The sequence below is a fragment of the Lolium rigidum genome, chromosome 4 (assembly GCF_022539505.1).
Source record: "Lolium rigidum isolate FL_2022 chromosome 4, APGP_CSIRO_Lrig_0.1, whole genome shotgun sequence".
NCBI lineage: Eukaryota > Viridiplantae > Streptophyta > Magnoliopsida > Poales > Poaceae > Lolium > Lolium rigidum.
Window position 1 is genome coordinate 8,163,914 of NC_061511.1, and position 15,398 is coordinate 8,179,311.

General features: G+C 42.8%; 2 protein-coding genes across 2 annotated transcripts; one reads left to right on the forward strand and one right to left on the reverse strand.

Moving 5' to 3' along the window:
• The first annotated feature begins 373 nt into the window (after positions 1-373).
• LOC124707984 (nifU-like protein 4, mitochondrial) lies at positions 374-4,024 on the forward strand. Its single transcript, XM_047239674.1, has 6 exons — positions 374-568; positions 938-1,099; positions 2,291-2,466; positions 3,061-3,164; positions 3,254-3,365; positions 3,597-4,024. The coding sequence occupies exons 1-6, from the start codon at positions 382-384 to the stop codon at positions 3,660-3,662; spliced, it is 807 nt and encodes a 268-aa protein (XP_047095630.1). The 5' UTR covers positions 374-381; the 3' UTR covers positions 3,663-4,024.
• Positions 4,025-4,570: 546 nt separating this feature from the next.
• Positions 4,571-6,213, reverse strand: LOC124708924 (GATA transcription factor 15-like). Its single transcript, XM_047240560.1, has 3 exons — positions 6,046-6,213; positions 5,835-5,942; positions 4,571-5,101 (listed from the first exon to the last, which is right to left on the reverse strand). Exons 1-3 carry the CDS (start codon positions 6,064-6,066, stop codon positions 4,799-4,801), a joined length of 432 nt encoding a protein of 143 aa, XP_047096516.1. The 5' UTR covers positions 6,067-6,213; the 3' UTR covers positions 4,571-4,798.
• Positions 6,214-15,398: the final 9,185 nt, after the last annotated feature.

The window sequence follows — 15,398 nt, forward strand, 5'->3', positions numbered from 1 at the left end:
CTAATTTAAATATTTTAAATTTAATATTTTTTGAAATCTGCATATTTTTAACTTTAAACTGTTTTTAACCTTAATATTTTTTAATTATTCAAAGAATAAAGAAAAAAATCAGCGTCTAACTGGGCCGGCGCGCGGTAAGCGGCGCCTGGTGGGCATATAGGGGTTGCCCATTCGGTCTTCCTCGTGAGTCGTGACCATGTCATTGGCAGGAAAATCTATGTGCTGGGCCTACCAGAGTTTCAAGTCCAGATCCATTACAGCCCGTCAATCTCAATACCAGCCCATGGAGGCCCGAATTGTCCAAGGCCCAGCCACCAGAGCCGACCTAGAGAAAGCAGAGGAAGAGGAAGAGAATAACGCAACGCAAAGCTGAGGGAGAGAATGGCGATGGCGAGGAGGAGGGTCCTAGCGCTCGCGTCCCAGCTCCTCCACCGGCGGCGTCTCCCCAGCCCGCGCTTCCTCTCCTCGGCGGCCGCCGGCGCCCTCGACCGCCTCGGCTCGCCGCCTTTCGCGCGCTCGGCGGCGTCCCGGAACCCCGCCCCTCCTTCCCCATGGGATCGGTTCGGAGGTTAGATTTCGCCGCCTCCCTTCTCTTCTGTCGGTGTCGAATTTGGCGGTCCGAGGTTCCGGTCCCAGGGAGGTTGGGTCCTTGGATTGGGTGCTTGTGAAGATGTGATTTCTTTTAATGGTCGTGTAGCGAATTAGTTCACCACGCGGCAGGTTGATTTTTTTCCGTCTGAGCGACGACACGTTCTTGTTCATAGCATCAATGTTCTGTGCTTATTTACTGCGCAATTGCATTCTACATTTTGAGCTAAAATGGGCTTCGGTTAGGCGGTCTTGTTCTTCCGATAGATGGCCTGATTACCCGCGTGTATATTTTGGTGTCGGTGTCTGTTTCATGTTTCATTGATTGCGTAAATTTTGCCATGGGCAGGGCAGAAGAGGACCATGTTCATCCAGACGCAGTCGACGCCCAACCCGCAGTCGCTCATGTTCCATCCTGGGAAGCCGGTTATGGAGGTTGGGAGCTCTGATTTCCCTAATGCTCGCACCGCGATGACATCTCCTTTGGCGAAGGCGCTGTTTGCGATCGAGGGTACGTCATGCCTGCCCACCTGCTGTAGTCATCTAATTGTGTTATTTTATCTTTCAGTTCAATATACCAGTCTTTGCAGCAAGCAACCTCTTGCTACTGATTTAATTTGGGACCTTTGGGTTAAGTCTTATATGGCCCCACGAAGTGTCCATGACTTGTGAGCCTTGGGGTATATAAGGTTTTTTTTTTTGTAAGGGCAACAACAAAATTGAGTTGGGAGAACAGATCTAGTTAATCTAACAATTTTTTGGTGTTAATGCTTAACTATTCCTTCTGTTAAATTAACCAATCAACTCTATTGTGTTGATCTTTGGTTGTTAATCTAAAAAGCGTAGCTACTATAGTTGTAATTCAAAATTTGTAAGTGGCTTGCAAACTAGAGAGAGCTATACACAAATTAGCAACCCAAGTAAGCACTAGTATGGTGAAAATGCAAGCAACCATTTGGGTCGGAAGTAAAGTAGGGGTACCTGAATACAGTAAACTCGTGAAACATAAGTGGGTGATCTATTGAACATAATTGGGCAATCGACATGATAACTTCATGCAGGAGGCATGGAGCTGGGTAAAGATGAAGAATATCATGTGAAAGAACACGTAGTTGGAATGGTTGATAGGGCAAAAGGAAGTCATTCCAAAAGCAAGAATCCTGATTGTATCTTGAATTATGATAGGCAACATCGGTTTGGAGCTGGTTATTTATTTTTGCAAAATGCCTCACCATGACACGGATCTGCAACGCTACCATATTGCTTAACAGCGATGGCTTCTTGCAAATTAGCATGTAAAAATCCAAATACTTCAGGTTCAAGCTTAGTTTGGCATCGCGGTGGCCTATAACACTTCAAAATTATTAATTGTTTGAAGTAGCTTTTTTGGATCTATAACAAGTACTCTCTCTTTTCACTAGTATAAGATGGTTTAGGTGTTCTCGAAAATGCATGTATCCAGCTGCCTTTCAGTGTACAGGTTCATTCATTTCCGTCTGTATCTAGTCACATTGAAATGGAAATATCTAAAACATCTTATGATAGTTAATGGAGGGAGTAACTACTAAAATTGGTATATCTGTATATTGAATATTTCACAGCACATCTGTTATTGGTCCCAACTCCCAAGTTTTCTTTACCTTTTCCTTCAGTGAAATTTTCAATTTTGACATGATCTTGACTGGATAAAATTTCTATGCAGGAGTTACCAGGGTATTCTTTGGATCTGATTTTGTTACTGTGACGAAATCAGATGAAACTTCTTGGGATTATCTTAAGCCTGAGGTCTTTGCTGCAATAATGGATTTCTACTCATCTGGGCAGCCACTCTTTCTGGATGCAAATACCGCAGCTGCTAAGGACACAGCAATTCATGAGGTATCCATGCACATTCTCTATATTTTCGTGCTTTGTTTCTCCAGCTTTGTTCTTCTGTGGCATGTTAAGTATAAGCGGTTTTGGTTTTGTGCAAGATATAAGCATGCAATACTAGATAAGCATCTTAAACTATGATAGGAACATGTAGCATGCATTTGCAAATATTTATGCAAGTTATTCGACTTCAAAAGAAGTAGCTTAGCAGACGATTAATCTAGTTATTTTTGTAATTGTTCCTGGGAAAATATTGGTTGACAGCTTAAGTTTGAATGTAGTATTGTCCGGAGATGTGGAGTACTGTCTACTGCTTCTACCTTGTGGTGACCAGATAGAAAGATACCACTATCTGCCTCTAAATTCATCCCACCACAACAGCTCTGAATAGTCTTAATCAACTTGCAATTTTGTAAATCTATGCTGCTACCTATGTCCAGAATGTTGACAGCGTTATTTATGTGTGACATGAAGGTAGTTAGCAGTATCCTTGGCACAAATTTTTTTCCTTCGGGGAGATGCAAAATAATAACATTTTGTCATGAATAATTGAATAACTGCGCTCGAGGTTCTAAATCTTCAATGCATTGCGTGTTAAAGGATGATTCAGAAATAGTTGCAATGATAAAAGAATTGTTGGAGACTCGCATTCGGCCAGCTGTTCAAGATGATGGTGGTGACATTGAATACCGAGGATTTGATCCGTTAGTCTCTCCCTCCTTATCTGCTTCTTATGTATTGTACTATTTCAAGAAATTTGACTACAGTGTCTCTTGCGATGCTATCCTTTCAGAGAAACAGGGATTGTAAAGCTACAAATGCAAGGCGCCTGCAGTGGCTGTCCGAGTTCAGCAGTCACGTTGAAATCTGGCATAGAGAACATGCTCATGCATTATGTGCCAGAGGTAGCACTCGATGCTTTGTTTCCTGCTGTTTGAAACATCTTCTAGTGTTTGTATGTTCAGTGACAAGGCCTTCTATTTGCTAGCTAGAATGCTGGAAATTATTCAGGAAATTTCTCGCAATAGCAATGCATTTTATGACCAACTTGCCTAAACGAGTAACTTGTTCATTGTCAGTCGATATATGGTCATTGGCAGGCCTCACAAACTTCAATCTTCACACTTTTTTGGCAGGTGAAAGGAGTAGAGCAGGAGTTTGACGGTGATGAGGAATCTGAATTGGCTACCCAGACGGAATGAGTATAACCCTATCACATGTTCAGAGAAACCATGTTCCGCATGAAATGTCCGGGAGAATCTGAACCCTCTCCTGAAACCACAGATTAGATTATCACTGTATTTTGTGAGATAAATCAGGACTAGCCTGAGTTTTTGCGATGATTAGCTGGTTGTGATTTTGATCATATGTGTATGGAAGACGCAGACTGTAATACATGGTAGGGAGGCAGCAGTAGCCTAAACCAGCATATCTGCTGCACTGGGGCTGAATAAAGTGATGGTTGATTGATCTTTCCGTTTGGTTAACTCTGTATATGCCGAGCTTGTCTGACCAATAACAAAGGTGGCATAACAAGTGTTTACATGCTTATTATTTCTGCATAGGTTTTTCGTTCCTTTATTGTTATTTATGCTTTGCATTTGTATTTCTGCAAGCATGTTTGAGCTTTGCAAATAAAATCTGGAACTTCGTAGTCTCAAAAATGAGACCATGGGCACTAGCACCCAGGGCATATTCTTATAGAAGAAAAGCTAAATGAGCCACAAGTCTGCATCTGATGAGATTTGAACCCGGGTTGCGAGGTAGCCACCAACTCGAACTTGGCTGTATCAATGGAGGCAAAAACTGCAAATCTACAGTCCTTTTTCGCACTGACTGAAATGAAAGAAATGAACCAATTTTATTGAATTGATTTTTATTACACATGAAGGTGGGCAATGCTTTCTTTTGATCACCCATCCTTCTCAATTAACAGGGGAAACGAAACACATACGTTGAAATAAACAGAACATGGGCAGACATGAATCAGGGTAAAACTAAAACAAACGTGCCTAACCAATCACAATGAGCCTACCATGAATACATATACAGCCATTTGACCAGCTTTCTTCCCCTTCGGAGGAAATATTTCCTTCGCTTTTGGGTTCGAACGTGACACATGACACGGCCGAAGATCTTCGGCGCAGATGGATCCAAAACACAAAATCCAGCCTCCCCTCACATCAACATCATGATCCTGGAAGAGACATCCTTCCCCTGCTAACTCCATCCGTTAATCCATCCAGGAAAGCTGTATGACTGGTTTGGAATCGCTTGCTGGTCTGTTTTGCTGCAGTCATGTATGTACACCGAGTGCGGAGCAATAACAAGGGGAGCGTTAGGCATGCAATACTGTGGGTGAAGATGGGGATGACAAGGCCATAAGCAAAAATGCAGCCTCCTCCACTCCCATGGAGACCCTCCTTTTTTTCACCACTTGGAGATTGCTACTTTTGTTGGTGGTCGTTGTACTGCTGTCTTTGACTGCACTTGTTACCTCAGTGTTATCTTCTCTTTGTTGTTGTAGTTGCTGCTGCTCCTGTTGTTGTTGGTCCTGTTGCTGCGGCTGCTGCTTGTTGTCGAGACCTAGCTCTTGCCTCCTCTTCTTCCTGTACCGGATCCCACACGCGTTGCAAAGCGTCTGCGTTTAAAGTGAAATATGTTTAATACACATCCATTATTTCGAGAAAAATTATATAGTCTGCCAAAGTGAAAAATGTTCAATACACATCCATTTTATTTTTTATTTTTGAGAGAAATATAGTCTGCCAACAACAAAATGAAAGATTGCTGATTGGTGGATGCATGGCTTGGTGCCGTTACCAAGAACTAAAACCGTCATGGTGATAAGGATGCCCCTAAAGAATTAGACCCAACCAATAGAGAACACCCAGAGAAAAGCTGGGCCCTTTTTAAATATCTAATCCCACGCTTGCCACTTGGGAATATTGGAGGTTAGCACTGTTGCAAGGAACAGCTCACCTAACCTCCAAATGGAATCAAAACCAAGTGTAAACACTAACTCTGTTTTTTCCCCTAAGGTCTTTATCCAAAGCTCCAAACTCTGATTAGAACAATCATCACCATATCTTGTTAGATAAAATCACCACCATATCTTTGATTCTTCCTCTCCCTCTCCCACCGGATAACGCCTTCAGAAACGCTAATGATTTACACACACCATCTCTCTAGGAACAATTGAACCATATGATCAAGAAACGCTAGTTCTTGGCATGATCGCCGTATGAACCTCAAGAACTGTGGTGATCATCAGGCCATGATCAACATCGCCGATCACCTCCATCACAGGACACAGCACAAACAAAGGTAAGGGAAAGGGGAAGGAGAGGAGAGGAGAGAAGCACAGAACTCACCCTCGGCCCGGTAGGTCCGCTGCGCCACATGGGAGTGGTGGTGGTGCGGCATTCAACGCAGCACATCCTCCCTCCCTCCGCCGCCGCTGCTGAAGCGACCCTGATCACCTGAGGAAGACGAGACAGAGAACCCAAACATACCATCAGCAGAGAACATGAAAGAAACTCATCTTCTTTTTTCAACCAGAGGCGATGGAGCTGAGAGACGAACCTTGTGGTGAGGCGAATCCATGATCGGGGCTGGATGGATCGCTGCTCTGCTCGGAGGTGTAGCCTGTCTGACGATCTTGGCCGCACTTGAGGGTATCGTGCTGGGTTTGCTCTGTTTCCTTTGAAGAAGCGTATGTGGGAGGGCAGGGAGTAGTTGGGGAGGGGTGAAGAGATAGCAACCAAGGCTGGGCTGCAACTTGGAAAGGTATTTGTACCCTTCTTGTTCTCCTTATCCGCTAAGCGTTGTATTAATGTGTGTGCTTAACTTTTCCTAAATGTTGGTAGTGATAAACGCGAAAAAGAGGCGGAAAGTTCCGACATTTCGCGTAAAATTTGAAACGGATGGTGGTAATAAGGATTACTGATCAATAGCATAAGAGCGGAATTGAATGGTAAATATTTTTGCCGGAAATAGATACATGTTGTTTGATGATGTGTAAATTTATTTTAATACTATGTGAAATATCACACACTAACTGAATGCTTATCTTGCTTGTTTGAGAAACGGAGCAATTGTGGTTCCTAAAATGTAAGGTCAATACATGCTTTCACGCTACACTTTTTGGGGACGGGATCCTCTAACTTTGAGGAGCAAAGTCAGGTAAGCTACAGTGGCCTGACTTTTCTTCTTCCAAATTGCATGATTAAGGGCAAAATGATTTAATTTATTCTACATAATGCAAATTTATGTTATGGATTTAGAGTAACTACATACTGACAAAATTATGATGTAATAAAATTTAGTTCAAACTTTTTACGTCTACAGTAATTATCTACAGTAATTGATTAGAGCATGTAATATGGTGATTAGGCTATAATACCCTAACTTTACAACGTTCTTTTCTCTGACTTTGCTCTTCAATGTTAGAGGAGCCGGTTCCCACTTTTTGTCCCCACTTTTCAGCGAAATTTGGTACGAATGTGTCTCGTGCTTATATTTTTTGTTCGTATCACGGTAAAATTCAGAGCAGAAAGCTCCATCGATTCCTTCCAAAGATCATAAACTTACAATCCTGCCATGAATTATGTCATATAGTATCATATCGAAGTGTCCATGTACATAGTGTATCAAATTTGGTTGGTTACTTTTACTCTTGGCCATGTGCTCCTTATCCCCTAAGTCTTAGATTATTGTGTGTGCTTACTTTTCCTAAATGTTTGTAGTAATAAGCAAGGAACCGGGCGGAGTTCCGTCATTTTGGGTAAATTTTGAAACAGATGGATGTAGTACTGATTATCGATATATATTATAAGAACGGAAGTAAATGTTACTCCCTCCGTTCCTTTCTATAGTGCCTATTGTATTTTGGCACGGAAATTAGCGCAAGCCATTTTTTTGACACAAAACCCTCTAGAGATCTTAGAGACAAAATAGGAAACTGAAATCAGATCTCAGAAAATAATACCGTTTCCATATCCGATCACGTCATGTACTCCCTCTCTCCCGCTATTCTTTCCATAATCAGATTGGTTTCCATATTTTCTGGCTGGGAATAGATTGGTTTCCACATTTCTGGACGGGAATATATTGGTTTCCAGATTTTCTGGACAGGAACAGATTCGTTTCCAGATTTTCTGGACGGGAACAGATCGGTGGAAGGGGTTCTTTGCAAAAAAATATAGCTTTACTCTTATATTCTGAAGCAAAAGCGAAAAAACAATAGGCATTATAGAAAGGAACGGAGGGAGTAATATTTTTGCCAGAAATGGATACATGTGGTTTTTGATGATGTATATGGTTGGTTTAATAATATGTGATTACCACACACACTAAATGAATGCTTACCATTTTTTTTGTTCCAGAAACGAAAAAATCTTAGTTTCATAAAATACAAGGTCAATACATGTTTGTTGTGCCGCTCTCATTCCCCCCCCCCCAACCCCCTCTAGTCTCGCTACAGTACTTGCGCTCATCCCCCTCCTCGCCAGGCCGCTCCTTCCTCATCTCCGCCGGAATAGCCGGCCGGAGATGGAGAGGAGAAGGCGCCGGAGTATATACTACTAGTATTAGGTTTAGTCTTTGGTCCTTCGTGGCGTTTGGTGTTGATGCCGGGAGGGAGGTGCCAGATCTTGGCGGCCAGATCTGGTGCTGCCTCGTCCTCTTTCTCTGCTTCCTGGAGCTCCGGCGGTCGGAGTTGGATGGGAGGTGGTGGAGGGAGACGGAAATCTCCATAAATAAGGCGGCTTTTAGCGGATTCGGCGAAGAGCGATGCGCAGGCACGCTTCTTCTTCCTGTTCGTCATGGTGACGAGTGGGAAGGGGAACTTCTGCATGCTGCCTCGTCCAGGCCACCGCCTCTGCAGCAGGGGAGCAGGTCTGCTTCTCGCCGGAGGTCTACCACGGCGCCGCTGTCGCCGTACTCCTTGGCCGTAGGGCGGCCCCTCCAACCGGAGAGCCTCTGTGCTCTCGTCTCAGGAGCTCTTCAGCAGAGGACTCAAGCCGGCGGCTTCCACCGCCCTGCCTCTGCATCTAATGGTCGAAAGGCGACCCTCCTCATCCTCTACTTCCCAGAGATGAAGAAGTCCGAGGGGAAGATCTACCGCTCTCGCCACGACGCCAGACCAAGTGGTTCGTCCCCGGCACCGGTGTCCGTTCTGTGGCGGAGCAACTCGATGGCGACTTCAACCAGCTGCGGTGCAGAGGTAGGAGGACCCGATTGCTTTTTTTTCTATTCTTTCTAGGGTCTGTTCTGTAAAAGCTAGGTCCTTATCCAGAATATCCCTGATCTTTAGGGGTTTTTTCTGCAAAATGTAATCACCGCTTCGTCAATATAAGCAGCTTCTAGGGTCTTTGGACCCTACCCCTGTTAAAAAAATACATGTTTGCTCGCTACACCATGCCCCCTCTTTTCAGCGAAAGTTGGTACCAATGTGTCTCATGCTGTTTTTTTAGTATCGTGCTATGACCTGAGTGAAAGTACGACTGATTCATTCCAAACATCATAACAGACAATCTTACAAGAGTTATGTCATATAGTATCATATCAAAGTGTCATACATATATTATCAAATTTGCTCGGTTAATCATACTATTGGCCGGTTCTCCTTATCTCGTAAGCCTTACATTAATGTGGGAGCTTACTTTTCCTACATGTTTTTAGTAATAATCGCAAAAATGTACCATTGCACGTAAAATTTGAAACGTGCGGTAGTAATACGCATTGATTGTTGATGAATATTATAAGCGTGGAAACAAATGGTAAATATAATTTTGGAAATGGATGCATGTGGTTTGATGATGTACAGTCTGAATTGTGTCATATAGTATCATATTGGAGTGTAAATGTATACTCACTCATCTATTGTCTAAAGAGGGAGTAGTTGGGGAGGGTAGAATATATATCAATTTTTGTACGTACTTGAGACTTTGGTGCATTTAATTAAAAAAATCACCCTGCGGGCTTTCACTACATCAACGCAGTAAAATAAAGTTATACCAACAAAGGATGGGCTGCTAGTTGGAAAGGTATTTGTTATTTCCTTGTGCTCCTTATCTGCCAATTCTTGTATCATTGTGTATGCTTAATGTTTCCTTAATGTTGCTAGTAATAAGCGCGAAAATGGGGCGGAAAATTTTGGTAAAATCTAATTGTCATAGGAAGGATTACTAGCAAATTTTATAAGAGCGGAAGTGAATACTAAATATATTTTATCTGGAAAATGATACATGTGATTCATAAAGTTTATTTTCATTTTAATAATATGCGATTAAAACACACACGCATGCACGCGCACACACGTAATGAATGATCAACATGTTTCTTCGGATACATAAACACATTATTTCATAAAATATAAGGTCAATACATGCTTGCTCGCTATACCATGTCCCATTTCTCACCTTATGTTGGTATCAATGTGTCTCATGTTTTTTTGTTAGGATCACTGTAAAACTGGCCGCACTTGAGGGTATCGTGCTGGGTTTGCTCTGTTTCCTTTGAAGAAGCGTATGTGGGAGGGCAGGGAGTAGTTGGGGAGGGGTGAAGAGATAGCAACACAGGCTCGGCTGCAACTTGGAAAGGTATTTGTACCCTTCTTGTGCTCCTTATCCGCTAAGCGTTGTATTAATGTGTGTGCTTAACTTTTCCTAAATGTTGGTAGTGATAAACGCGAAAAAGAGGCGGAAAGTTCCGACATTTCGCGTAAAATTTTAAACGGATGGTGGTAATAAGGATTACTGATCAATAGCATAAGAGCGGAATTGAATGGTAAATATTTTTGCCGGAAATAGATACATGTTGTTTGATGATGTGTAAGTTTATTTTAATACTATGTGAAATATCACACACTAACTGCTTATCCTGCTTGTTTGAGAAACAGAGCAATTGTGGTTCCTAAAATGTAAGGTCAATACATGCTTTCACGCTATACTTTTTGTCCCCACTTTTCAGCGAAATTTGGTATGAATGTGTCTCGTACTTATATTTTTTTTTCGTATCACGGTAAAATTCAGAGCAGAAAGCTCCATCGATTCCTTACAAAGATCATAAACTTACAATCCTGCCATGAATTATGTCATATAGTATCATATCGAAGTGTCCATGTACATAATGTATCAAATTTGGTTGGTTCTTTTACTCTTGGCCATGTGCTCCTTATCCCCTAAGTCTTAGATTATTGTGTGTGCTTACTTTTCCTAAATGTTTGTAGTAATAAGCAAGGAACCGGGCGGAGTTCCGTCATTTTGGGTAAATTTTTGAAACAGATGGATGTAGTACTGATAATCGATATATATTATAAGAACGGAAGTAAATGTTAATATTTTTTGCCAGAAATGGATACATGTGGTTTTTGATGATGTATATGGTTGTTTTAATAATATGTGATTACCACACACACTAAATGAATGCTTACCATTTTTTTTGTTCCAGAAACGAAAAAATCTTAGATTCATAAAATACAAGGTCAATACATGTTTGTTGTGCTGCTCTCATCCCCCCCCCCCCAACCCCCTCTAGTCTCGCTACAGTACTTGCGCTCATCCCCCTCCTCGCCAGGCCGCTCCTTCCTCATCTCCGCCGGAATAGCCGGCCGGAGATAGAGAGGAGAAGGCGCCGGAGTATATACTACTAGTATTAGGTTTAGTCTTTGGTCCTTCGTGGCGTTTGGCGTTGATGCCGGGAGGGAGGTGCCAGATCTCGGCGGCCAGATCTGGTGCTGCCTCGTCCTCTTTCTCTGCTTCCTGGAGCTCCGGTGGTCGGAGTTGGATGGGAGGTGGTGGAGGGAGACGGAAATCTCCATAAATAAGGCGGCTTTTCGCTGATTCGGTGGAGAGCGATGTGCAGGCACGCTTCTTCTTCCTGTTCGTCATGGTGACGAGTGGGAAGGGGAACTTCTGCCTGCTGCCTCGTCCAGGCCACCGCATCTGCAGCAGGGGAGCAGGTCTGCTTCTCGCCGGAGGTCTACTACGGCGCCGATGTCGTCGTACTCCTTGGCCTTAGGGCGGCCCCTCCAACCGGAGAGCCTCTGTGCTCTCGTCTCAGGAGCTCTTCAGCAGAGGACTCAAGCCGGCGGCTTCCACCGCCCTGCCTCTGCATCTAATGGTCGAAAGGCGACCCTCCTCATCCTCTACTTCCCAGAGATCAAGAAGTCCGAGGGGAAGATCTACCGCTCTCGCCACGACGCCGGACCAAGTGGTTCGTCCCCGGCACCGGTGTCCGTTCTGTGGCGGAGCAACTCGATGGCGACTTCAACCAGCTGCGGTGCAGAGGTAGGAGGACCCGATTGCTTTTTTCCTATTCTTTCTAGGGTTTGTTCTGTAAAAGCTAGGTCCTTATCCAGAATATCCCTGATCTTTAGGTGTTTTTTCTGCAAAATGTAATAACCGCTTCGTCAATATAAGAAGCTTCTAGGGTCTTTGGACCCTACCCCTGTTAAAAAAAATACATGTTTGCTCGCTACACCATGCCCCCTCTTTTCAGCGAAAGTTGGTACCAATGTGTCTAATGCTGTTTTTTTAGTATCGTGCTATGACCTGAGCGGAAAGTACGACAGATTCATTCCAAACATCATAACAGACAATCTTACAAGAGTTATGTCATATAGTATTATATCGAAGTGTCATACATATATTATCAAATTTGCTCGGTTAATCGTACTATTGGCCGGTTCTCCTTATCTCCTAAGCCTTACATTAATGTGTGAGCTTACTTTTCCTACATGTTTTTAGTAATAATCGCAGAAAAGTATCATTGCACGTAAAATTTGAAACGTCCGGTTGTAATACGGATTGATTACCGATGAATATTATAAGCGTGGAAACAAATGGTAATTATAATTTTGGAAATGGATGCATGTGGTTTGATGATGTGCAGTCTGAATTGTGTCATATAGTATCATATCGGAGTGTAAATGTATACTCACTCATCTTTTGTCTAAAGAGGGAGTAGTTGGGGAGAGTAGAATATATATCAATTTTTGTATGTACTTGAGACTTTGGTGCATTTAATTAAAAAATCACCCTGCGGGCTTTCACTACATCAACGCAGTAAAATGAAGTTATACCAACAAAGGAAGGGCTGCAAGTTGGAAAGGTATTTTTATTTTCTTGTGCTCCTTATTTGTGTATGCTTAATGTTTCCTTAATGTTGCTAGTAATAAGCGCGAAAATGGGGCGGAAAATTTTGGTAAAATCTAATGGTCATAGGAAGGATTACTAGCAAATTTTATAAGAGCGGAAGTGAATGCTAAATATATTTTATCTGGAAAATGATACATGTGATTCATAAAGTTTATTTTTATTTTAATAATATGCGATTAAAACACACACGCATGCACGCGCACACACGTAATGAATGATCAACATGTTTCTTCGGAAACATAAACACATTATTTCATAAAATATAAGGTCAATACATGCTTGCTCGCTATACCATGTCCCATTTCTCACCTTATGTTGGTACCAATGTGTCTCATGTTTTTTTGTTAGGATCACTGTAAAACTGGCCGCACTTGAGGGTATCGTGATGGGTTTGCTCTGTTTCCTTTGAAGAAGCGTATGTGGGAGGGCAGGTAGTAGTTGGGGAGGGGTGAAGAGATAGCAACCAAGGCTGGGCTGCAACTTGGAAAGGTATTTGTACCCTTCTTGTGCTCCTTATCCGCTAAGCGTTGTATTAATGTGTGTGCTTAACTTTTCCTAAATGTTGGTAGTGATAAACGCGAAAAGAGGCGAAAAGTTCCAACATTTCGCGTAAAATTTGAAACGGATGGTGGTAATAAGGATTACTGATCAATAGCAATAAGAGCGGAATTGAATGGTAAATATTTTTGCCGGAAATAGATACATGTTGTTTGATGATGTGTAAGTTTATTTTAATACTATGTGAAATATCACACACTAACTGAATGCTTATCCTGCTTGTTTGAGAAACGGAGTAATTGTGGTTCCTAAAATGTAAGGTCAATACATGCTTTCACGCTACACTTTTTGTCTCCACTTTTCAGTGAAATTTGGTACGAATGTTTCTCGTGCTTATATTTTTTGTTCGTATCACGGTAAAATTCAGAGCAGAAAGCTCCATCGATTCCTTCCAAAGATCATAAACTTACAATCATGCCATGAATTATGTCATATAGTATCATATCGAAGTGTCCATGTACATAGTGTATCAAATTTGGTTGGTTACTTTTACTCTTGCCATGTGCTCCTTATCCCCTAAGTCTTAGATTATTGTGTGTGCTTACTTTTCCTAAATGTTTGTAGTAATAAGTAAGGAACCGGGCGGAATTCCGTCATTTTGGGTAAATTTTGAAACATATGGATGTAGTACTGATTATCGATATATATTATAAGAACGGAAGTAAATGTTAATATTTTTGCCAGAAATGGATATATGTGGTTTTTGATGATGTATATGGTTGTTTTAATAATATGTGATTACCACACACACTAAATGAATGCTTACCATTTTTTTTGTTCCAGAAACAAAAAAATCTTAGTTTCATAAAATACAAGGTCAATACATGTTTGTTGTGCCGCTCTCATTTCCCCCCAACCCCCTCTAGTCTCGCTACATTACTTGCGCTCATCCCCCTCCTCGCCAGGCCGCTCCTTCCTCATCTCCGCCGGAATAGCCGGCCGGAGATGGAGAGGAGAAGGCGCCGGAGTATATACTACTAGTATTAGGTTTAGTCTTTAGTCCTTCGTGGCATTTGGCGTTGATGCCGGGAGGGAGGTGCCAGATCTCGGTGGCCAGATCTGGTGCTGCCTCATCCTCTTTCTCTGCTTCCTGGAGCTCCGGCGGTCGGAGTTGGATGGGAGGTGGTGGAGGGAGACGGAAATCTCCATAAATAAGGCGGCTTTTCGCGGATTCGGTGGAGAGCGATGCGCAGGCACGCTTCTTCTTCCTGTTCGTCATGGTGACGAGTGGGAAGGGGAACTTCTGCCTGCTGCCTCGTCCAGGCCACCGCATCTGCAACAGGGGAGCAGGTCTGCTTCTCGCCGGAGGTCTACCACGGCGCCGCTGTCGCCGTACTCCTTGGCCGTAGGGAGGCCCCTCCAACTGGAAAGCCTCTGTACTCTCGTCTCAGGAGCTCTTCAGCAGAGGACTCAAGCCGGCGGCTTCCACCGCTCTGCCTCTGCATCTAATGGTCGAAAGGCGACCCTCCTCATCCTCTACTTCCCAGAGATCAAGAAGTCCGAGGGGAAGATCTACCGCTCTCGCCACGACGCTGGACCAAGTGGTTCGTCCCCGGCACCTGTGTCCGTTCTGTGGCGGAGCAACTCGATGGCGACTTCAACCAGCTGCGGTGCAGAGGTAGGAGGACCCGATTGCTTTTTTCCTATTCTTTCTAGGGTCTGTTATGTAAAAGCTAGGTCCTTATCAAGAATATCCCTGATCTTTAGGTGTTTTTTCTGCAAAATGTAATCACCGCTTCGTCAATATAAGCAGCTTCTAGGGTCTTTGGACCCTACCCCTGTTAAAAAAAATACATGTTTGCTCGCTACACCATGCCCCCTCTTTTCAGCGAAAGTTGGTACCAATGTGTCTCATGCTGTTTTTTTTGTATCGTGCTATGACCTGAGCGGCTATGACCTGAGCGGAAAGTACGACTGATTCATTCCAAACAACATAACAGACAATCTTACAAGAGTTATGTCATATAGTATCATATCGAAGTGTCATACATATATTATCAAATTTGCTCGGTTAATTGTACTATTGGCCGGTTCTCCTTATCTCCTAAGCCTTACATTAATGTGTGAGCTTACTTTTCCTACATGTTTTTAGTAATAATCACAAAAAAGTATCATTGCACGTAAAATTTGAAACGTGCGGTTGTAATACGGATTGATTGTTGATGACTATTATAAGCGTGGAAACAAATGGTAAATATAATTTTGGAAATGGATGCA